Here is a 24,381-nt window from a genome sequence, read left to right on the forward strand (position 1 = left end):
CGCGCAACATGTGAAAGCAGATACCACTACCAGCTCCCTGGAAAATAGAGAAATGAAAGAGGGAACATCTGTCCAAAACTTGAGCAGAGTGAGCTGCCAGCCTCCCTTTGTTCTTAAGGTGCAGTTCTCAGTCTGACAAGACCAGCAGAACGGTTTTAGATGAGAGGCTCTTTTCCAGTGGGGCTTTAACACAGCCTGATTGGGGACTCTTTGCTTTCTCAGCCTCTTCCTGGGAGTGGACTGACTCCTGTTCAGCCTTCCTGGCAAAGGGGAGTTCCTTTGTTGCCTTATCTTCTTAACATGGTCACTTATGGTCCACTTGTGCCTCCAGCAGTTGTTGCTGCTGCTGCTCCATGTGAAGGGCACTTTCAATGGGGAGAATGTTATTTAAATAAAAATCGCCATTGCTTCCTGGTGTGGGCAGGATTTTTCCTTTAAGAATTTGTGTCTGTAAGTGAGATGGTTAATGGGTGTGCTTAGAATACACTTGGAAGCACGAAAGTGTTGCAAAACCACCCAAGAACAGTATTTCCAGATGTGATTAGTATATGGCTGGTCATGCCCCATCTGGTGAGAATGAATTCCATATGTGAATTGCACAAGATATAAAAAAGCATTTTTTTTGTCCATCTACTGCCAAACAATTTCCTTGGATGATTCTCATTTTTAATAATATGAGCCATCAACAGCTCCTGACATGTTTCAGTTGTTATCCTAAGATATCTCTGTGTCCACCTGGACTAGTAGGTTAGACAAAAGATTTTCCCTTTCAATAGAGGAACTGAAAGCAACAAGCAAGCAAGGTGTAGTGGTTTGGAGCAGTGGAGTCTGATCTGGAGAACCGAGTTTGATTCCCCACTCCTCCACAGATTAGCAGCGGAGGCTAATCTGGTGAACTGGATTTGTTTTCCCGCTCCTACACACGAAGCCAGCTGGGTGACCTTGGGCAAGTCCCGCTCTCTCAGCCCCACCTACCTCACAGGGTGTCTGTTGTGGGGAGGGGAAGGGAAGGTGATTGTAAGCTGGTTTGATTCTCCCTTAAGTGGCAGAGAATGTTGGCATATAAAAAACAACTCTTCTTCTTCAAGGAATAGTACTCAGAAAGCAAGCTGTAAACAATTACAAAATAAGATCTTAAATGAGTGTTTAAGGGGACAAATCGTAAATGTTCATCTTGATTCTTCCAGATACCCTTTAACAGAACTTTATCCTTGTCAGGCTGTTTTTTCCCCTGGTTAGAAATCCATACGTTTAGACAAGCTTTCTTACTGGCAAGATATAATGCCTTAGACTCAGCCAAGACACAAGGGCGATACAATAAAATTATCGCAGAAGAAAAAAAATGTCCGTTTTGTCCAGATCAAGTGGACTCCCTAGCCTACATTGTTTTAGCATATCCGCAAAAGAATGCTGCACGAAATAAATATATCACTCCCTTGATAAAACAGCTAAAGACACTTTCTGAGAAGTGTATACTGCATTATCTGCTGTCAAGTAGAGCAGTCAATTGTGTGAGGTGGCAACTTTTTACAGAGTAAAGGAAAATTTAAATTTCATTTCACCTTTTTAAAAGTCTGAAATGGTAGATGAATAAGCCAATGGCTGTTAAATCTAGGGAAAGGAATAACATGAACGATAATTTTTCTCTTTTTCCACTCTAATTTCCATGTCATTTTTATAGGTTTGTTTTATTTTTATACATTGATAATTTACAATGACATTATGGTGTGTTTAAGCTACCTTGAGAAGAACTCTGAACAGGCAGCATCAAAACTTCCTAAATAAGGCATATCTCCATATGAAAAGGGATAAAGACTTTTAAAAAATGAAGGCTAGGAATTCAGAGAACCTGATAAGACTGCCATAACATTATAATGATTTGTCAGTTGCCAATTTAGAAACCTGGGGGGGGGGATGGAAGAATTGGTCATTTGTGCAACTCTAGATTCTGTTAAGTCTGAGCAAGGCAACAGAAACTAACCCACTGCAACAGGGACCTGAGACAAGGAATCACTGCCACAGGGCTTATAGACAACGGTTTCCTGCAGCCTTGGGGTTGCTTTCCCCTTTGCTTAAAGAGCTAAAAAATATTTAAACAAGTAAAAAAAAAAAAAAAGAGCTACCGCCCTTCCTCCTTTGGCAGAAAGCCATGCTTCTCTGTGAAATTTCACCACCATCGCCTTCCCTGGGAAAACAAGCTTCGCATGATTGTTTGGAGTGGGGGGAGGGAAAATAGAGTCCAAGGTTCATGATTGGTCTGAAGTAGCAGTAGTACAGCTGGCCAAGTTACAAGAAGTACACAAGTGCCCTGGGATCTTCTCATTCTTGCCTGCTTTTTCTCCTGTACCTTTGCAATGGTCCTGGAGCTTTACTTGGACCTGGGCTCCCAGCCCTGCCGATCTGTCTACATTTTTGCCAAGAAAAACAGCATTCCTTTTGAGTTCAAGCATGTGCCATTAATCAAAGGTAAGAGGAGGAGCTGGATTCATAGACTAGACTTAGGGGTGGGGGTGACCCTTGATTTTAACCATCCAAGCAATCACACCCTTGGTGGAAACATGATCGGGATGGGGGGTGGTCTTCTCTTCCAAACTAGGTGGGAGTTCTATTAATCTACATTCAGGGTTTTGCATATATCCAGGGCAAACTAACATTGATTGGAGGAGGAGGAGAGTTGGTTTTTATATGCTGACTTTTTGTACCACTTAAGGAAGAATCAAACTGGCTTACAATCACCTTCCCTTCCCCTCCCCAAACAGACACCCTGTGAGGTAGGTGAGGCTGAAAGAGTTGAGACTAGCCCAAGGTCACCCCGCTGGCTTCATGTGTAGGAGTAGGGAAACCAAATTCACCAGATTAGCCTCTGCTGCTCATGTGGAGGAGTGGGGAATCAAACCTGGTTCTCCAGATCAGAGTCCACCACTCCAAACCACCGCTCTTAACCATTAAACCACCTTTTGGTGCATATTTGAGCATGGTGGGGGTTTGAAATAGAATTCAACTCAGGTCAGCAAACACCTTCAGAGGCAACTGAGAGTGTGATAAGCCATTTACCATGCAGGCACTTTCACTGATGCATGTGATTTGGATGGTGAGAGTTAGTCTGTGTGGTCCTACAAAGAAAGGTGATTATGTTGGTCTGGGTGGTCTTCTGTTTTTCCCCAGTTGATGCTATGATCTGGTGGTCTTCCTAAAATGTAATGCAGCAGTGAGTTTGATCCTTGTCAGTGACATTGAGGAAAGAATCAGGTGCAGATGGGCTAAATTAACACAGATGGATAAATTTGGGTGAGCAGAAGCAGTTGTATGCAAGATACCTTTGATTTATGTGAGGATCTCTGCAGTGTGAAGTACAATTTAGCTGTACATGTGTGCACACGGGAGGGGGTGAGAAACAGAAGTCAGGAGGATTCAAATCCATGCTTTATCGTTTCCCCATGATCTTTCCTCCTTTTTATAAATTGTCACCTGGTATGAATTGTCACCTGGCATGAATTTCCTGCTGTTCCTTATGCATCACCAGAAAATGGACACATCTGCTTTTCCATGGCACATTAAGGGTATTTTACAGTGCTTGTTGATGCCTGTGGGCATGCACAGTGGTGAGTGTGCCTAACCACAAAACTAGTTACTTGCATCTGGCAGTTGCATATATGATTCTGCCCCTAGGCCCTTGCTTGCTCTCTGCAACACCATGGTTATCACATGTGAGTGAATGGTAAGAGCTGGCTTAGGAAGAAATGACAGGCAAGCACACGCACAACTACCCAAGTTCACCCAATGAATATGGGAGCACAGCATTAGCAGAACTGGGTGCTGTATAACTGGTGTGAGCAAACCAGCCCAAGGGAAGCAGCTATCTTTTGGCACTCTTTGTTGCTGAGCAACTGCTGTTGACTCCTCTTGTAAACCTATCCAGGGCAACACAAGACTGAAGAGTTTGGCAAAGTGAACATCTTCAAGAAAGTGCCAGCTCTGAAAGATGATGACTTCACTTTAGCAGAGAGGTAAGGGTTGGGTGCCATTGCTGGCTTTTGGGAATGGAGACTGTACAACTTCCACCAAACTTCTGCCGTGTCTACAGCAGAGGTTCGCAATATTTTTAAGCCTGTGGGGACCTCTGGAGTTTTGAAAGAGGGTAGTGGACACCCCTACAAAATGGTAGCTGCAGGAGGTGGGACCAGTTCCAAAATGGCTACCATGGGAAGTATTCACCAAAGGTTGGGAGGTTCCAAGCCAAGCATCTGCCTATGCAGCTATTTTTGATGTGGTGCTCCCTACAGACCCAAAGGTGATGTCTCCTGAAACACCTCCTGCTCCCTTGTGGTAGAGAAAAGCCAAGACTGGCTATTTTGTTTTGGAGAATAAGCAAGTGGTTGCCAGGTCACACATTGCCATGGTGCTCATGGGCACCACAGGTTCTATCTGAACTACAGAAAACTGCTTTCTCCTTTTTTTGCATTTTAATCAATTCCAAGGTTTTGTAGTTGCAGACAGAGGCCTTGCTGTGTAGTTTGCAAAAAGCTGATAGCAGTTTTGAAACACAGGTTCCTCTTGACTTGCAAACTTACCTCTTTACTTTTGGTGTGTTGGTAGTACCACCACAAAAAAAGTGGTACCAGCTGTGCCTGAGTAAATTCTCCACTCGTGCAAACTAAGATGGTGATAAAGCCACTGCATCTGTTGCCTTTGGCTCATTCTAGATTAACAGTGGAGGCCCTTCAAGATCATTCTACTGTAGCTTTTCTGGCCATTGCTACACCCTATGGTAGAGTCCCCAATATCCTCAAAGTGTGCAGAATCTCTCTAATTTTTCTGGTGTGTCAACCTGCTGCTCTTTTATTTTCTCCACAACATAACTTGCTTTTCTCCCCCTCTCCCTCCCTTGAACAGCATTGCTATCCTTTTGTACCTAGCAAGGAAATTCAAAACTCCAGATCACTGGTACCCCTCTGATCTGCAGAAACGAGCCCGCGTGGATGAGTATCTATCTTGGCAACACATGGCCACTCGTTTGTGTGGAACCAAAGTGTTCCTGATCAAGGTAAGGAATATGCAAGTCTCCTCCCTCCTCCCACTCCTGTGTACGCAGCACAGGGCCACATTGGAGGAGACCAGTTGTTTGCAATGCCAAGAAAGTTGGTAGGCATTTTAAGAGTCTAATAAAAAAAAATTAGAAAAGGTGAGGGAGTGAGGTGGACTGAGCTGTACACTTTAAGTTATGCAGGACTAGATTAAGCAGCATGCTCTGCAGAGGACGGGGCAGTCACTTTCATATTCTGCTGGCCTTTGAACTTCTCTCTTTCTGCAACTGCTGCAGCCTCTGCTCTGTGAGGAGAAAGTGGTCCTGTCTCCCATTGGGGGGGAAAAACAGCCTGGCTACTGGCGCCTTGAACTGAATGCCCTTTGGGCTCTTGACAAGGGCTGGGCAGGGGTAGAGGCTTCATATGTTTGGCCAATGGGCAAGCAGGGATTTGTTGGTTTTATGTGATGATCTAAACTGTGGTGGTCCTCATCACAGTGGAATGTCAAAGACCTTGGGTTTGAGACAGTCTGCATGAGCAGCATCAGAAACCTGGTGTGGGATCTTGCCTGTAGTATGTGGGCCCACGGAGTGCAGTGAAAATACATTCTATCCTCACATAATCTTCCCAACATCAGCGGACAGCTATCTAGTAGAGAAGGGCACTTCCCTGAGCAGGAACCGAGAGGAGGACAGACGTGGGAATGCTTGGAGAGCCAGCGTGGTGTAGTGGTTAAGAGCGGTGGTTTGGAGCAGTGGACTCTGATCTGGAGAACTGGGTTTGATTCCCCACTACTCCACATGAGTGGCGGACATTAATCTGGTGAACTGGATTTGTTTCCCTGCTCCTACACATGAAACCAGCTTGGTGACCTTGGGCTAGTCACACTCTCTCAGCTTCACCTACCTCACAGGGTGTCTGTTTTTTTGGGGGGTGCATTACTTCTTCTCTTGCTGAGAACCACAGTGCTTGCACAGGAAGGTCTGAAAGTTCATACAGCCTGAAATAATTAAGCAGCCTTGCTAGCCCAGCCTATGGTTAGTACTTAGATAAAAAAAACCACCAAGGAAGACTGGGGTTACTATGCAGAGGAAGGTAAATAGCAAACCATCTCTGCAGGAGATGCAGGAAATTCAGAACCGCCTCCCCCCCACACACTCAGTGACCCCCCACTCCATGCCCAGAAGATGGCCAAGGTACTCTCCCTCTCATGATCTGCTCATCTCTTGCCTGGAATACTTCCGTGGTCCTAGCGTCATCATGAGTCAGTTGTGAGTTTATGACGCACAATTACTATTAATTATGGCCTGAAAAAGAAGGCTGAATAAAAAACAGGGGCCTGCCTAACACAGAGTTTGACCCTTTTTTTTAGCAAGAGAGGAGAATGGCAGGAATAAATGGCCAAGCTTGTCAAACTGGCTGTCTCCTTTCACCCTCCCTTTTGCACCTCCCTGGCTGATGCAGTGTGAGTGGGTTAAAAGCAGCACCCAGCAAAGCACAGGTTGTGAATTTCTCCCCTTCCTCCTTTGGCTAGGCTTTAGCACCTCTCTATTTGGATGAGCCGCTTCCCGCAGCAAAGTTAGATGCTGCCCTTGAAGATCTGAATGGAGTCGTGAAGCTGTTTGAAGATAAATTCCTCCAGGACAGGGCATTCATCGCAGGCAGTGAGATCTCCTTGGCAGACCTGGTGGCCATTGTGGAACTCATGCAGGTGAGCGCTTCAGTGTCTGATGACACAAAACATTCTGGATGCCCCTGGCAAGCCCTTCACAGAGTTTGCTGTACTGAGTTCACAGAGTTGCAGCAGGGAAGCTGTGGAGTCTGGTGAGGGAGGGGGTGTCTGTCTTCACCTCTTTGTGGGGTTGAGGCACTCCATGTAACTGCAAGCCACCATAGGCCCCCAACAAAGACTCCTCCTCAACTCCTTTGACCATATTTAAATAAGCACCGCACCAAGAAGGAAATGAAGGGGAGACTAAGAGGAGCAAACAAAAATAAAAAGGCCTCAGTGCATTCGGCAGGATTTACTTATTCTTTACTCCATCTCAGTGCAGCAAACCAGAGACAGATAGAGAGATGCATATTAGGTAAGGAAGTCACCAGTGTGGTCAAGGTGGAAGGTTTCTCTAGGAATCCAGACTCTTACTTTAACTCTTTTCTTAACTGGGAGACGTAGCAATTACTCTCTTGAGACACAAAATTACTTTCGATGATTTCAAGCAAGCAAATGACTAAAGTAGGAATCCAAAGTCACTCAGACAGTTCCAGCTGGTGTCGAAGCCCTGAGATGTTACCCTTGACCAGCAAGTAGTTGGTTGAAGTTATTGAAGTAGGTGACTGTCCTTTAAATTCCTCTTGTAAATGTGAAGGAGCCACCCCATATGACTACTAACCCTCTTTCTCACTGCAGCCTGTCGGAGTTGGCTATGATATCTTTGAAGGCAGGCCCAAGGTGGCAGCGTGGCGCCACCGAGTAGAAGAAGCCATTGGCAAGGACCTCTTTCTGGAAGCCCACGGGCAGCTCTTAAAGCCCAGGGATCTGTCTGCAGAGAATCTCCCTCCCGAAGTAAAGGAGCAGCTGAAGCAAACTCTGCTGAAGTTTCTGAAATGAAAAGCCCAGGGAGGGCTACTCCCTCTCAATAAAGCTCTTGGTCTCCTTTGTGTCGCTTTCATTGTGATAGTGTTGCATAGCCGCCTTAATGTCTCCCTGCTGCTCAAGACAGGTAATGCCTCTCTTTAGTTTGTATGTTCTCAAGGAAAGGGGGCAGGTTTTTCAAATTGTACAGGAGCCATTCCATGTGACTGCATGGGCCCAGACCAGGCTAGGTATGCCAGGTCAAGTGTCAACAGAAGACTTGCTTTTTTCCAGGTTTTCGGTCATTTCTAAGTTTGTTTGTCCCTGAAACAGATAACACCTGTGGCTATTGGGGGGAGCAGGTTGTTGCTGGTTGCACCTAGACAAGCCTTATTGGGTATAGGGGTTCTTCCTGACTTCCCATCTGTGTTGAAGCTTGAAAGGGTGGTCAAGCACAGGTCAGGCCCCCTCATTCTACCCCGTTCTACAGGTTGTGGGTGATCTTACATGAACCTTTGACAGGGAAAAGAGCCCTTGTTAACTCATCTTTCCTTCTGCATGAGCTTTCATTGGATTGAGAAGTCCAGAGGTGCAGGTTATTAACTGTGTGGAGGCTAGGAGCCAGGCATAGCACGATTCTGTGAAGGCAGAACAGATTCCACCTCCGTAGAACTGTGCTGCGCCTGGCTCTGAGCTACAACATAGTTAACAACCTGAACTGCTGGGCTTCTTAGTCCAGTGAGAGCTCATCCCAGTTTCATTGTCATCTTTTGTAAGGGAAACTCCAGTGGAGCAATCCCGGAGTTTTTGTCCTGTGGACAAGCAGCAGAATTGGCCTCTGTGTGTGTGTGTGTGATGCTGCTGTTTGTCAGTTGTGTACTATTAATCTGGAAGACGTCACAGCCTAAGCATAGGGGGACAGTATAGATACATGGTGGTGCTCCATGTTTTCATTTTGCCATTTGGGCTGTTTTAGGTCTAACGCTTTCCTAAATTGGTGTGCAGCAGTTGCTGGTGGTTGTAGATAATGACAACTGTGGAGTCTGCCTTATGCCGCCTTTAGGCTTGCTTCATGCCTGCTGCTCTTTCCCCCAAACGAGGCCCTGGAAAGGCAGGAAATGAGCTCCCTGCACATGAAGCTGCCTTATACTGAATCAGACCCTTGGTCCATCAAAGTCAGTATTGTCTACTCTGACCGGCAGCGGCTCTCAGGCAGAGGTCTTTCACATCACCTACTTGCCTGGTTCCTTTAACTGGAGATGGCAGGGATTGAACCTGGGACCTTCTGCATGCCAAGCAGATGCTCTAACACTGAACCACAGCCCCTCCCTGATATGTCATTATTTCCTCTTTAATATCCAACATGGCTGTGAGTTCTGTGCAACTTGAAAACTCCCATACGTTTCTGGCCCGGATAGGTTAAAATAAAAGTATTAACTTACCTGTCTGTGAATCTTCTAAAGGATCCCTTTGAGCAGTGTACGTTCTTCTCTGGAGACTATCAGGTTTAGCCATCCAGCAATAGAATTCTGGCATTGGCAGAAGCCAGGAAAGAATCTTCCACCTACATGCACACATGTACCCTCCACACCTTAAACTGATGGGGATGACAGCCAGCTTTAATTACAAATGTGTTCTCTGGGGAAAGAGGGTTAAGTTGGTGCAAGTCTATGGAAAGGAACAAGCAAAGGCTGCTGGGTGAAATCACCCCAGGCACAAAAGGAAGGGCACGAGTACATAGAAGAACTTTGGCGGATGGGTGATTATGAGCAGGGGACCAGAGTTTCTCTTAACTTCTTGGTTGTGTGTGTGTTAAGTGCTGTCAAGTCGCTTCCGACTCATGGCGACCCTATGAATGAAAGTCCTCCGAAATGTCCTATCTTTGACAGCCTTGCTCAGATCTTGCAAATTGAAGGCTGTGGCTTCCTTTATTGAGTCAATCCATCTCTTAATGGGTCTTCCTCGTTTCCTGCTGCCCTCAACTTTTCCTAGCATGACTTCTTGGTTAGAAGTCCTCAACATCTAAATAGTTAAGGTTTCAAAAAAGCAACTATAGATTACTTTTGTTAAAAATTAAAAAACATCCAAGAACATGATCTCTCCATTCCTCTAATGTAGGGTTATGGTAAAGCTGTAAATTGTGGCTAGAGACCAGATAATTCAGTGTCCAAAGTCAAATGCAGTTTCCTTCTCAAAAGAAGACAGTTAATAATACTACTTCAGAGGGAATTAAAAACCTGTAATTCTTTGTTGCCACACGGGTTTTAAGACTTGGAACAGCTTTCAAAAAGCAAGGGCTTCTTCCTTAAAATTACTATACTAACGTGCATCAAAGGCAGCACCTAGCCACAGCTGAGTTATTCTAATTTATCACTCTAGGTGGGACTGACCTGCGCTTGACAATTCTGAAACATCAGCAGGTACCAAATGTGACTGTCCATTTACAATCTGGGGCTTGTCGGCAGGTGCATCTTGTGACTGTTTTGAGCTCTCTTCACTTACTGCAGTTTGTTTCCAGATTCAATTCCAGGTGCTGAGGCTTATCTTTAAAGCCTGTCATAGCCCAGGAACCACATACTTCAAGGGCCACCTCTCACTGTATCAACCCACATGGCAGCTCCCGTTGCCCAAGGCCTTCTGTCTGTCCCATCTCTGACCGCAGCATACTGTGTTGCAGCCCTGGGCCTTTTCAGTTGTCACTCCTGTACATTGGAATGGCTTTCAGAGGAGGTGAAGCAGGCTCCCACCTTGGTTGCCTTCAGGGTGGCTGCAAAACGTAATAATTTAGGAGGCATTTAGTCTAGGCATAACTATTAGCCAAGAAGTTGGGTTTTGCCTGCTATTTATTGTATTTTAATTTTTATTATCGTTATTTATTGCTTTGAATTTTGTTGCCTGACTGTGCTGGAAGAAAGGCATGCCTAGAAGTATTTTAAATAAATATCCATGTGTCAACATTATCTTAACAACCAAGCACAGGAAGCCTGCCCAGTACACCTTTTTGATGCTTCATTGTGCACTAGGTGATTAATTTCTCTGTAACTGAATGCAGTAACTAATGGGCAAGTCTGTGGTTTTTCCCTGCTAGTGGTTGCTACCCTTAACAGGCTGTTGCTAATGGGTACTCCTTATATTACGCATGCCCAGCAAACACCAATCATTGCATAGTGGCAGGTACACAGTCAGTGAAGAAAAGGCTGGTAGTGCCAGCTCTATAGCCCAGGAGAAAGCCCATGGAGAGCCTATTGCCTTCCCAGGAAAAGAGTTCAAGATCCTGCTTCGGGACCAACATTCACACACACTCATTGTGATACAACTGTGGAGTTTGGGGAAGGGAGCAAGCTCCTTACAACTGAGAAGGCCACAGCTTTCCCTCCTTCCCTACTCCAGCAGCCTTTCCCCAGGTATAGTCTGGCCCACTTGTGTGGTGCCAGCCTGGGTTGCCAATCTCCAGATACTAGCTGGAGAGCTCCTGCTATGACAACTGATCTCCAGCTAATAGAGATCAGTTCACCTGGAGAAAAGGGCCACTTTGGCAATTGGACTCTATGGCATTGAAGTCCCTCCCCTCCCCAAACCCCTCCCTCCTCAGGCTCTGCCCCCAAAACCTCCCGCCGGTGGCAAAGAGGGACCTGGCAACCCTACTGGTCACAGCTAGGTCAATGAGACAGAAGGCCTTTAAAATAAAAATCACTGAACTCCAAGAGAGGGCCCCAGGAAGATATATTTCGAATTCAGGGATAGACAGAAGGAGGCAAAGAGGAGATTATAGTAAAACCAGTGTTGCTTGGCTGATTCAAGGCTAACCAGATACCAGAATGATACTAAGAAGAAAGACAGGCGCCAGAACCCCAAGGGAGGGATATTATTAATGGTAGCCAGATAAAATGCCAGGTGCAGTGATGAACTTCAAACAGAACTTATGTTAACCAATGAGATCTTGTATGCATTTATGTTGACCAATAATATTCCTTTATTTTGTAACCAATTAGAAATAAACTGAATATTATAATTATCCAATAAGCTATTAGCTAAGATTCTGAATCCAGTAAAAAGTTATTATAAAATATGCATAGATAATGTATTATAATGAGCTTGCTAAAGGTTATAAAAGATCGTGCACTCTTTTGTTCTGGGCCCCCAGCTTATTTTTAATGCTTTTGAGAGCAAAGCTTGGGACCAGCAGCTGCTAAATAAAAACCTGTTTTTCCAGAATATTGGCCCTGGGTCTCTGTGCCTTAGATCCTGAAATCCAGCTCCTGGTTTTTGCCGCATCATCAAGTTGCAAGGTGGAGAATGTGAAAAACAGGAGGGAACACCTTACTTTCCCCTATTTCCCCCTCCCTACACTATTTCCTCCTGGCAGTCTCCATGTCCTCAGTGCTCTCTGTTTCCTTCCCTACTTCCTACCCACCAACCAGACTCCTTACCTTTTATCCACCCCCCCATCTTTACCTATATTTATTTACTTCATTTATATCCCACCTTTCGACCCAATGGGGACACAAAACAGCTCACACTGTTCTCCCCTTCATCCTCACAAAACCCTGCGAGGTAGGTGAGGCTGAGTGTGTGTTACTGGCCCAAAGTCACCCAGTGACCTTCTGCGGCAGAGTGGGGATTTGAAATTGGGTCTCCCAGATCCTATTCTGGGACTGCTACACAGCTACTCCACACTGGCTTTCATGGGGTAGCAAGCAGCCAAGCCTGGGGCAGTCATGCAAATTGCCTGGTATTGCTGCCAGGCTGGCCCTGATGAGTCCTCCCTCAAAGGCCAAATCAGCCCTGGCTGTGCCCCTTCCACTTGTGTTTTACTAACAGAACCCAAGGCTTGAAGCCTGGCAATAGTGTTGTGGTTTCCTAGGAGTAACTACTGATAGCATTCATTTCTTAAACCTACAGGTGCTGTTTCTATCATTTTGGGGTTTTTTTTTTTTTAACCCCAAATATATTTTGTTAAGATTTCAGTTTTTTCTGCAAACATGGGGTTTTTCTCAGGTTTATAGAAAATATGTCTTGTCTGTCCATGGCCTCAATCTCTGGATTTAAGTATCCACACATGGGGCTAAGGGAAGGAAGGCAGCATGGTATAGCCCAATCTTGTCAGAAGCTAAGCAGGGTCAGTACTTGGAAAGGAGACCACCAAAGAAGACCATCTGCAGAGGAAGGCAATGGCAAACCACTTCTGTTTCTCACTTGCCTTGAAAGACCCTTGCTGGGGCGTCATAAGTTGGCTGCGTCTTGATGGCACTTTACACACACACACAAGGCCATGTTGAGCATTAGATATATTGATGGTGGTGATAAGAAAGGCCTTTTAAATTTGGATGACCATTCCAAGTAGGTCTGAGCCAGTGAGTGCTCCGAAGTCTGCAAATAGATGAGTGGTTAAAGATATTTCTCAGCAGTTCTCATTTTCTCTTCTCTTCTTTTTTTTTACAGAGAAATGTAAGTTCTCGGGGGAAGGCTGAAAAAATATTAATGCAAGAATGTTAATCTTTGAATGAAAATGGTTGGCTGTACTGGAGCTGTGCAAATGTAGGAATTATTGAGAAGGGGTCCAGTATTTTGCCACTGAATGACAAAAATGCATATTTCCAAATATTTCAGGATACCAAGTCACCAGGTTCACATCTAGGATATTTATTTGGCTGGAAAGTTTGAACAAATGGTCCCTGTGCTCTGATCCCACTTGAAAGCAACTAATCCAAATATTATCTAGTTCCGTTGCTTGTCTGTCCTGACTTCTGGAAACACGGGCCTTCATCAGCCATGCCTACCCCATAAACGCTTTTGCTTTTATTTATTTTTAAGGCATAGTTGGCCTGCTACAGTCCCTGCCTCTGCCCCACCCCTTGGAGAACATCTGGCACGAGCTGGGTTGGCTCCCAGTTTTGCAACTCTCTGTATATAAAGGTTTCTGTTATTCCCGGCAACACTTCCTGCCAAAGGAGTTCAGGGCAAAAGTCAATGTAGCTACTTGACACACTCTGTACCCACAGCTGGTACCACCATGGGGCTGGAGCTCTACCTAGATCTACTCTCCCAGCCCTGTCGGGCCATCTACATCTTTGCCAAGAAGAACAATATCCCATTTGAGTTCAAGGACGTGGAGGTTTTCAGAGGTAAGGAGACACAATACTCGTCGGGAGGGAACTGGGTTGATATCATAAACTATGAAACATGAGCAGCCACAATGAAATAAATTCATTCAAAGGGTAGTCTTTCTACTGCATGCTTTGGTATGGAGGGGGGACAGTACTCGGCAACAGTGATTGTTACAGGGGAGTTCGGTAGCGCCTTAAAGACTAACAAAATTTATTTCAGTGTGAGCTTTGATTAATCAGAGCTCATTTCCTCATATACTTAGAAATGTACACCCATCAGGCTGGGTTAAAAACTCGGGATGTGGGGGGGGGGGAGGGAAATGTCACAAAGAGAGGCTGGTATGAAACAAGATCCTGTCAAAAGATCTCCAATGAAAACAGAAATTGGTTCATAGAATCATAGAGTTGGAAGGAACCACCAGGGCCATCTAGTCCAACCACCGCACAATGCAGGAAATTCACAACTACCTCCCCCACACACCCCTAGTGGCCCCTACTCCATGCTCAGAAGGTGGTTCACCTAGAATAGGTGTGAGACGCCTTCAACCAACAACAGCAGAGAAGAATAAACATCAAATCTATTGCAGGAAACAATTAAATAGTGGAAAAATTAACAACTATAAGGGGTGGGACATGCAAGCTATTGGCACCTATAGTGAGTTAGGAACCCTAGGTCTCTGTTAAGTCTGGTGTTGTTTGTTAATTTTTATTCAGTGGCCTCGCATGTGATCCCACTTCTGGATGTCTTTTGAAGGAGAACACTAACTTTGAAATCACACACAGTATGTCCAGGGAGACTAACAAAGGCTATCCCTTTGGAATTATTACCAGTGATCATTGACTCTGGAATGGATGAATGCATCCTTAATAAAGGATGTGATATTGTGTACGCTCCTAGTGTTATCTACCTTGCTAATAGCCTAGCAAGACTGCCAAGGAAGACTGCAGAGGAAGGCAATGGCAAACCACCTGTGCTTCTTGCTTGCTTTGAAAGCTCCTTGATGGGGTTGCCATCAGTTGGCTTCAACCTAATAGCACATATGTAGTCAAATCAAATCAAATGACCTTTATTGGCATATTCTCAGAAATATAGCATAGATGGTACACAAGAATTCTCATTTCATACATTTCCCATATAGATATGATTTAAGCTTTGATCCTAGACTTGACAACTTCCGTCAAAAATTCCACCACCTTTTAAAGTGACTTCAGGGATAGAGTCGTTCATTAAAAACCGGCGTATGGCAGTTTCGTGGCTAGATTTCATTTTATCCATCAAGGGTAAAATTGTTTTCTTACGAGGGCCATCATGCAGAAGACAATTTATAATTATATGCTGAAGTGTATCGTGTTGACTCAAACTGCATAAACATATTCTTTTCTCAAAGGGGATATTTTTAAACCTGCCCTTTAATACCTCCGAGGGGAGGGCATTAAGTCTGGCGAGCATAAAAGCCCTCCGTTGGAGGGAATCCTCGAGTGTATCAAAGTACTGCACATATGTAGTCAAAAACTACCCTCCCCCTGCTGCCCAAATCAGATAACGACAACCACCAAGATAGGTGTGCATCCTGGGATCAAGGTATTGATGAGTAGAAGTCTGGAGAACCTCTTTCCTCCACATGAAGCCTGCTGGGTTACCGTGAGCCAATCACAGTTCTCTCAGAACTCTCTCTCATCCCATGCAGAGGCAGGCAATGGCAACCCACCTCTGAGTGTCTCTTACCTTGAAAACCTATGGTGTCGCCATAAATCAGCTGTGACTTGATGGCATACACAGAGAGAGAGAGAGCCCTTAGCCACCAACAAAATTTTGTGGATATGAGCTTTAGAGAATCAAAGCTTCCTTCCTCAGATACCAAAGGGAGCTTTGACTCTCGAAAGCTTATACCCTGAAACTCTTGTTGGTCTCTAAGGTGTTACTGGGCTCAAATCTAGCTGTTCTACTGCACACCAACACAGCTACCCTCTGTGAGATGGGTGCCACTCTCTTGTTTCCTGGGGATATGAGCTCTCAGCCTGTGGTCCTTCTACTCAGCAACGGGCGAACCTGCAGTTGTGATCTCAGAGGGTAGGTTTACACATTATGTTTGCTGGCTCTGGTAGACAGGGCCCTGAAGCATGAAGGGTTTCTCTCTTTAAAGCATCTAGGAAGAGGTGCTCATGGCCCTCACATTCTTGCATTTATGTTGTCAGATTCCATCCTGGGAATGAAAGCACCAAGTGAAACGAGCCCAGGATCAGTACAGCCAGGTAAGCTGCTTTTACATGATTATAAAAGAATAGTGGTAGTCCCAAGGCAGGTGTCTAGGCAGCAAAACTCAAAAGGGCCTTGCTATGCCGGGAGTACCTGGCACCAGCACGTCTTTTCATGCTGCTTCCCAAACTGGTTATGTGGCAGTTGCTCCCTGAGGAGGCTGAGGAGGGGGTGGTGTCCTTTAGCATATTATTTATTTCGCTTGTATGGCTAGTTTCTCCACCTTGCATACTTTTCCTTGCCACCTCTCTAATGCTTCCAGGTGAATATGGCTGCAAGCCGATGAGCATTTTCCTGGGAATAAGCCCCACTGAATGAAAAGGGATTTCCTTCTGAGTAGACCTGCTTAATATTGCTCCCGATGACTCCTGCAGTGTTTCTCTACCAGTGCAGCACTGACACACCACTAAGTGGAAAAGCTTGCAGGTAGCCACATTGGTCCAAAGCAAATCCAAAACCAAGAGCCACAGAATATGTGGACCAACCAAAATGACACAAAACAGTGTTACAAGCTTTTGAGTACTCTGGAACTCTTCACCAGAAGTGGCTAATAAGCACCACTGGAAAATGCGCCAACACTGAGGGATATCTTTTATTGACATTAGCAAATGTAAATAGAAAAGAAGCAGAAATTAGGCGGGAGTGGGAGTGTACATATTTTGTAATAGATGTTAGTCATAATTCAACATGGGCTCTGTCACCAGCACTGCTTCTAAAACGTTTCAGATAAGGTGTGTGAATGCACAAACTGCAGGAGACAGCCAGGCCAGCAGCTTTCACTGCTGACCCTGGTGGATGAAACAACCAAGAAAGAATTCCCCTTAAGAACAGATTAGGGTTGCCAGGTCCCTCTTCGCCACCAGCGGGAGGTTTTTGGGGCTGACCCTGAGGAGGGCGGGGTTTGGGGAGCGGAGGGACTTCAATGCCATAGAGTCCAATCGCCAAAGCAGTCATTTTTTCCAGGCAAACTGGTCTCTATCGGCTGGAAATCAGTTGTAATAGCAGGAGATCTCCAGCTAGTACCTGGAGGTTGGCAACCCTATTCCAGATATATGGTTCAACCTCCACTGTTGAAAAAGCAAGATTGTGACTCCCAGGTCTATCAGGCCTGGGCAGAAGATTCTGTCTTGGAGTATGCAGATGGAACATTCAGAGTATCTGAATAGGTTTAGACAGTGTGGACCTTGAGCACATTTGCATGCGTTTGTTAAAGACCACTAAACATCTTAGTTCATACTGGCATGTGACACACAGGTAAACCTTCCCTGTAGGAATTTGGAAGTATGCAAAGTGGCCTGAAGAATGCAATTCACCAACCACTGTTTTGTGAAAGCAAAGAAAGATTTATCTGGAGCAGCATTTGCTGATCTGCATGTTTAATTTCCATGCTTTCCCTATAATGGAATTGCTGATTTAATTTTTCTCTCTCTGGTGACCAGCGAAAGCAATGCTGGGTATAAAGAATGCAGGAGGAGAGTAGAGCACATAGAGCAGTGGTAATGTGAAGAGGGTAGGGTTGCCAGGCCCCTCTTCATCACTGGCAGGAGGTTTTTGGGGCGGAGCCTGAGGAGGGTGGGGATTGGGGAGGAGAGGGACTTCAATGCCATAGAGTCCAATTGCTAAAGCGGCCATTTTCTCCAGGTGAACTGATCTCTATCGGCTGGAGATCAGTTGTAACAGCAGATCTCCAGCTACCACCTGGATATTGGCAACCCTAAGCAGAGGAGTCCCACCACCTCACAGCTAAAGACACACCCTTACCAAACTGCATTCCCCACATTCCTTAGGAGACACCACCCTGCGATGGTTAGTTTTATAACAGCAGTGGAGCACCAGAATATTAAACACAAATTTGGCTGTGATATCAAGTGGTGCCTGTTTGCACACACAAGGTTCAGTAAGCCATTGAATGTGCTGCGTGAATCCTGCCACCTCCCTCCAGGAGGCTGCCCCCAGGCAGGGAGAGGCACACATTCTCCTTCCATAAGAGAAGTTCCTGGGCCTGTCATTTTTTATCAGAATTCCACCCTCCCCCCTTTCATATTTACACGGTTTGCAGTGTAAATATGCCCTTGTCGAATCCAATCCAAAGGGCAGCCGGTGTTGTGAGGATCCTATACCGCCCACCAGGCCTGTGCACACAAACAGTGATCTCCTCCAAATAAGTTGTTGGAGCCCTGAAGGGAGTTGCTTTTTTGCTGCAGAGAGATGAGATTGGCTCCTGATTTCCCCATGTGAAAGAGCAGAGATACGACATCTTGCCCTTGTACTTTGCCTTTTGGGCCATGCCTCTTGCCAGGCGGTGCTCGGGAAAGCTGTGAGCCTCTCATTTAGAACAGTCTATCTCTGCCTGTCTCTAATGCAGGAATCAGTGCCAGGCTATGATTATCTGACAGAAACTCAAGGATACCCGAGTTGTTCACTTCGCCTGACATGTTATTCCTTTTTGGAAAAGATCTGGCTGTTATTGAACTAAAAAATTGCCTGTCAACGGGGCTATCTGTGACTATGTATCATGGCAGCCTAAGATGATCAAATGTGAGGGTTCACTATGGAGGATGGACAATCCCTGGGGTGTCCATCCACCTACCCACCATGGGAAGAAAAAAAGGTGTATGGCATCCATCTCTGACCCAGGATAATCATCCTTACCTTGCATCTAGAATAGGATTGACAGGTCCTTCTTCGCCACCGGCGGGAGGTTTTAGGGGCAGAGCCTGAGGAGGGCTGGGTTTGGGGAGGGAAGGGACTTCAATGCCATAGAATCCATTGGCCAAAGCGGCCATTTTCTCCAGGTGATCTGATCTCTATCAGCTGGAGATCAGTTGTAACAGGAGGAGATCTCCAGCTTTTACCTGGAGGTTGGCAACCCTAATCTAGAAAAATGGTTTGCCCTTCTTATTTCAGGTGCAGAATCCCGGTCTTTCTTAATTTTCAGAGCTGGACAGATTGCCAAAGCCACTAAGAACCCAGGTGGATATTTGGAAATGTAGAACTGTTTAACTAGGGCCCCTGAGAAACACTCCAAGTGTGTGCACACATGCGGATGCATATGCCTTGCCTCTGACCCTAGGCTGTTATTTTTCCTTCTTACTTTGCTTTAGAGCAGTTGCGCAAGATGAACGTGGTGAAGAAAGTGCCTGTCTTGAGGGATGAGGCCTTTTCCTTATCTGAATGGTAAGGAGGCCACAAAGCAGCGTTGCTCAAATAGGCAGCTCAGTCCTATCACTGAGTGTTTTTCTCTAAGCTTGCTAAATGTTAGATAAATATGCCAGCCAGCTCATATTTTCCCAGCAAACAAGGAAGAAAGACAGAAGGTGCTGAGATGGTGCTAATTTAATCTTTAACCCAAGATGGCTGTACTCTGGCCTCTTCACTACAGCAGGAATCCTTTGCCCCACAACTTCATAATTTGTTAGGCTGCTTCCACATGGCAGATTTTCTCTGCCCTAGCTCTCAAACTGGTACAGGTATTTTTGGAACATTCACATGATGTGGTTGTTTTCCAATTGTTCTCCCTCTGTCTCCTTTTGTGGTTTTTCCTAGTTTAGCCCAGTGATTCCCAATCCTGCTTTTGTCTGATCTTACCAGAGAGACCAGATTCACAGCAGGTTTGCCCACAGTGTAGATGGGAAGGAGCATGTTTATAAAATTCTCCTCTTACCTCAAGCACTATTTCCTCTCTGAATCCCCTTGCATTTGCAATGCCTCCCAGCCATCACCCCCAGGCTTCTTGTTGGCTTTAAAAAAATCCCACTCAGGAATGGGAATACTGGTGTAGCGTGATAACACTGTGGTGTTACTAACCTTTTAAGCCAGTAATGAGTACACACCAGGGAATCATCCTGGTATGGAAGCAGCCTTGAGAATGCAATATTGAAACAGGCCATGTTTACTATTTGTAGTGAGCCAATAATAATTTGAAGTCTGGGGCAAGATGAGATATATAAATGTGCAGAGAATCTCTTCCCAGGTACCTCCGTTCTTGGGTTTGGGTCTAGGAAAGGGAGGGTTGTGGGGTAGGTACCAAGACCATTTCCGTCTGCCATCATGATACAAATCATCTAGACTGGAGATGGTGCCATCCTGGTGCTCAGGACTGCAATAAGGTAGAGGGAAAGTGGTAGTCAGGTGGTTGAGCTATGCTTCCACAATCGCTTTGGTCTTCTTCAACATGCAAGCAAGCCTTTATTCCAGTGGGGCTTTAACTGAGCAAGCTGCCCATTTCATTGGGCAACTGACTCCAGTGGTTCAGAGAAAAATGCCAGCTATAATCTAATTTCTCTCCTCCCCGGCTCTCTGCCATCCATTACTGTCTGGGTAGCATCGCAATCCTTCTGTATCTGAGCCGCAAGTACAACACCCCAGACCACTGGTACCCATCTGACATACAGAAACGAGCAAAGGTGGATGAATATCTCTCGTGGCACCAGACAAACATCCGATCCAATGCTCCCAAGACAATGTGGATCAAGGTGAGGGATCTGAAAGGTGCTGAATGTCTGGTGAGCTTTTGAAGAGCCCCTATGTCCTCTACTGCTTGGCCAAGAGTCATGATAGTATAGGATAGTACAGTCAGGGTAGTATAGGGAAAGTCCTCTTCCCCATTCTGTGTTTCATCTTACTGACTTAATCCCTAAGGTTTATTAGAATGGACTTCAATTCTCTTCAGGAATGGCAGTTGTCCATTCATCCCCTTCCTGGTTATGTTTTGCTGTGCCCCTCCTTACAATAACGCTACTCTCCTTCTCCCCATACATGGTAAATGTTGTCACTATATTGCCAACTGATCCTGTCTGGGTCTCTCACCCAGCTTCTGAAGGATCTCTCCCTATCTTTTTATGCAGCCTGAGCCTCTGAGCAGCCATCTCAGCATATAACTTCATATTATCACTTCAGTTCTTAGCACCATTGCCTACCATTTTCCTGGAGTGCTTCCCCTGGCTGCCCCATTTCTCTTCCCTGATGGTGTGTGTAAATTAAATTCCTTGCAAGTGGTGCTTCCTATTCTCTGCTCCTACTATTTATGGGGCTCTTACAAAGATAAGAGGGGGGAACTCATGTCTGAAAACTGTCCATCTCTCCCAGGTGTTGATACCTCTCTTCACTGGCCAACCACTTCCCTCTGAGAAGCTGCAGGAGGTCATGGAGGGGCTGGAAACTTCCCTGAAGCAGTTGGAAGACATATTCCTTCAGGACAAACCCTTCCTGGTGGGCAACGAGATCTCTCTTGCAGACCTGATGGCCATTGTGGAGCTCATGCAGGTAAGGCCTGGCTGATAATAAAATTCAGTTCCAGGCAAGGCCAGTTATTTAGTCAGCAGAGGGGCTTGCTTCCCTTCACTCCCAACTGCTGGCCCCTTCAAGGCTGAGCTCTGGTGTGGAGTGTTTGCCAAAGGGTAACCAGTGGATTTTCAAATGATGGACACAGGAACACATGAAGCTGCCTATTACTGAATCAGACCTTTGGTCCATCAAAGTCAGTATTCTCTACTCAGACCGGCAGTGGCTCTCCAGGGTCTCCAGCAGGGGTCTTTCACATCACCTCCTTGCCTAGTCCCTTTAACTGGAGATGCCGGGGCTGTAACCTGGCACCTTCTGCATGCCAAGCAGATGCTCTACCACTGAGTCATGGCCCCTCCCCTATATATCTTATAGAAGCTATAAACCCAATACCAATGAGCCGCAAGCAGCAGACAGATGCACAGCAGAAGGGCAATGGTCCAAAGTGACCCTAGTATGCAGGACAGCTAATTACATCCCAAACTTCCCATGCCTGCTTTGACTCTCCATTCCTAATTCTAGAAAGACCTATTATGCCCTTCTGAGCTTTACTTTCTCATGCCAAAGCCCTGCACTACATCCCTGTGCCAGAATGCGGCATGGGCATAACCCCAGCCATGATATGGTGCCAACGTAGCACCAGAGTGAGCCCTGGCTGCAGTACTAGTGGGAGTTATAGAAGAGAAGTGTTGCTGCTGTAGGGACATGGAGCCTGGCTAGAGGCATAGTAAAGGAACATCCTTCCATAGATCTGAGGCTGTTGCCAGGGATATTAACCCAGTGCATTTGTGCTGCTCTTGCCACATCTGTCCCATCTCTGCAGCCTGTTGGAGTTGGATGCAACATCTTTGAGGACAGACCCAAGCTAGCAGCATGGCGCAGAAGGGTGGAAGAAGCAATTGGGAAGGAGATCTTCCTACAAGCACACAAGCTGATCCTGAACATTCAAGAACTGAGCAAGATACAGATCAATCCACAGCTGAAGGAGCAGCTGGGCCCTGTGCTGCTGAAGATGCTGAAATGAATAAAAAGTGTTTCACAGGGAACAGGTACCTTGGAGTGGTGGTGTCTGCCCAGACTTTCTTGTACATAGTGGACTCTTCATCTCCTTAAGAGGCTGTCAATTAATTCAGTGCCTCATGCTTAGCTGACATAATCCAAGGAGTTCTTAGGAACTCATGCCTTGCCTGCCACCATTTCACAGCAACATAGCCTGGACCCTATTCATAGCCTCAACAATGAGAACTTCACACAAAAAATCTTCCTGCTTTGCTTTCTATACTCTGCTTTAGCTCCACAACACCATATTGAAAGCACTGTAAGTAATCTTACAGGCTGCTCTATTTATTCTTTCTAGGGTTGCCAACCTCCAGGTACTAGCTGGAGATCTCCTGCTACTACAACTGATCTCCAGCTGATAGAGATCAGTTCACCTGGAGAAAATGGCCGCTTTGGCAATTGGACTCTATGGTATTGAAGTCCCTCCCCAAACTCCGTCCCCTTAGGCTCTGCCCCCAAAACCTCCCACCAGTGGTGAAGAGGGACCTGGCAACCCTAATTCTCTCTTTTATGCTTTACTTGATTTACGGCAGCCAGCACTGATTGAACACATGCTAATTCCAGATGGGTAGCCATGTTCATTTGTCACAGCAGCAGCAGCATCTAATGCCCTGGTTCACAAAACACTATGCTGAGCATATAAAACTGACTGTGCTACTGACTGTTCCATAGGTGGGTGCAATTCCAGACAGCAGGAGCAACCTGCCCTATGACCCTTCTTGCCACATTCAACCCCTTTGTTTACTAGTGGACACAAAGTACAAATTCCCATTTGCAGTGACAAGGTATCCCTGGATGAACATTCCAAACTGCCTTCTGGTCAATCAGGCCATGGAGTCTAGCACACAGTATTGCTTGCTCCAACTGGCATCAGCTCGCTGTGTGCAGGAGGGCCCAACTAGTCAGCAATACAGCAGTCAGTAATATGTCACAAGTGTAATCAGCTCTTGGACACTTTGATTTGGATCCTACCAGCTTTTCTGCTCAATCTTTTCTGATTCCACTCCTCACTGTCACCACCATTCCACGTGGCTTTTTTCCACTCAAATCCCATAATCCAAATCACAGATTTTTTGGGTAGGCCTCTCTTCCTTTTTTCACCAGAGGATACAGCCCTTTGAGGTTGCATATACTTGGCTGCCAACATACATGAAAAAAAAAATGGCAGCTGACTCCCTCAGATGATGGTGCAAACAGCCATGAGTCCTGTCCCAAAGCAACAAAGGATCAGTGAAATTATGATCATCACTGGACCAACTGGTAGTTTAATGTGGCCAAGCATTCGATTTTCACAGAAACCCTTCATCAGACATCTGACATATGCTCTGCCTTTTACTCTGTGCTGGTTCTAAAGGTAAGACATATTTTTAGTCAACAGGAGAACCTAGCTCGCAGCCAAGCCACCTCTTTCTCTCCACAAGAGGTAGGGTTGCCAATTCCAGCTTGAGAACTTCTTGGGGATATGTAGGTGCGACCTGGAGAAGGTGAAGGTTGGGGAGGGAGCTCAGAGGAGATGAACTCTGCAGCTGCCATTTCCATCAGGAGAAGTGATTTTCGTAGTCTGGAAATTAGATGTAATTCCAAAAGAACTTCAGGCCCCACCTTGAACCTGGTAATACTAACAAAAGATCCATCACATTGCAGCAAGAAATTTTCCTTTTCTGAAGGGAATGGTTGAACATTATTTTTCTCTATTGCACTGACAGAATCAGGTCTTCTCCTGGCAACACATTTTACTTCTCTTTGTTTCCTCCCCAATTTTCTGCATCTGTGAACAATGTTATGTTCTTTGATGGCCAAAGCAAAGGCTCTAATCACTCTTGTAGTCAACTCTTTCCCATCTCAATAGAAAAAGATGCCCTTGGGACCTGTGGAGACAAGAATGGCAATGCTAAGGGCAAAGGGCAAACAGAAGGGGCATTTTCCACCCTCCCCTCTGATTGGCCTGTCAGATTCCTTTTGTGAAGGCTGTTTACCTTGCAGTCCAATCAGAAGCTTCGGAACATGTTTCTGTTGGTCCCACTGGTGGGGGAAGTTACACTACTGGACTCTCCTACCTAGCTCTCTCGTGTTGCA

The 24,381-nt window shown here is 45.7% G+C and overlaps 2 protein-coding genes across 2 annotated transcripts; both read left to right on the plus strand.

The window, feature by feature from the left end:
- The first annotated feature begins 2,354 nt into the window (after nucleotides 1-2,354).
- On the plus strand, nucleotides 2,355-7,635 carry LOC130486291 (glutathione S-transferase theta-1-like). Its single transcript, XM_056859543.1, has 5 exons — nucleotides 2,355-2,466; nucleotides 3,920-4,007; nucleotides 4,894-5,044; nucleotides 6,559-6,735; nucleotides 7,435-7,635. The coding sequence occupies exons 1-5, from the start codon at nucleotides 2,355-2,357 to the stop codon at nucleotides 7,633-7,635; spliced, it is 729 nt and encodes a 242-aa protein (XP_056715521.1).
- A 5,969-nt stretch (nucleotides 7,636-13,604) lies between these two features.
- On the plus strand, nucleotides 13,605-22,305 carry LOC130486222 (glutathione S-transferase theta-1-like). Its single transcript, XM_056859452.1, has 6 exons — nucleotides 13,605-13,724; nucleotides 15,903-15,959; nucleotides 19,068-19,140; nucleotides 20,288-20,438; nucleotides 21,052-21,228; nucleotides 22,070-22,305. Exons 1-6 carry the CDS (start codon nucleotides 13,613-13,615, stop codon nucleotides 22,268-22,270), a joined length of 771 nt encoding a protein of 256 aa, XP_056715430.1. The 5' UTR covers nucleotides 13,605-13,612; the 3' UTR covers nucleotides 22,271-22,305.
- Nucleotides 22,306-24,381: the final 2,076 nt, after the last annotated feature.

The sequence above is a fragment of the Euleptes europaea genome, chromosome 13, assembly GCF_029931775.1.
Source record: "Euleptes europaea isolate rEulEur1 chromosome 13, rEulEur1.hap1, whole genome shotgun sequence".
In the NCBI taxonomy this organism is placed as follows: domain Eukaryota; kingdom Metazoa; phylum Chordata; class Lepidosauria; order Squamata; family Sphaerodactylidae; genus Euleptes; species Euleptes europaea.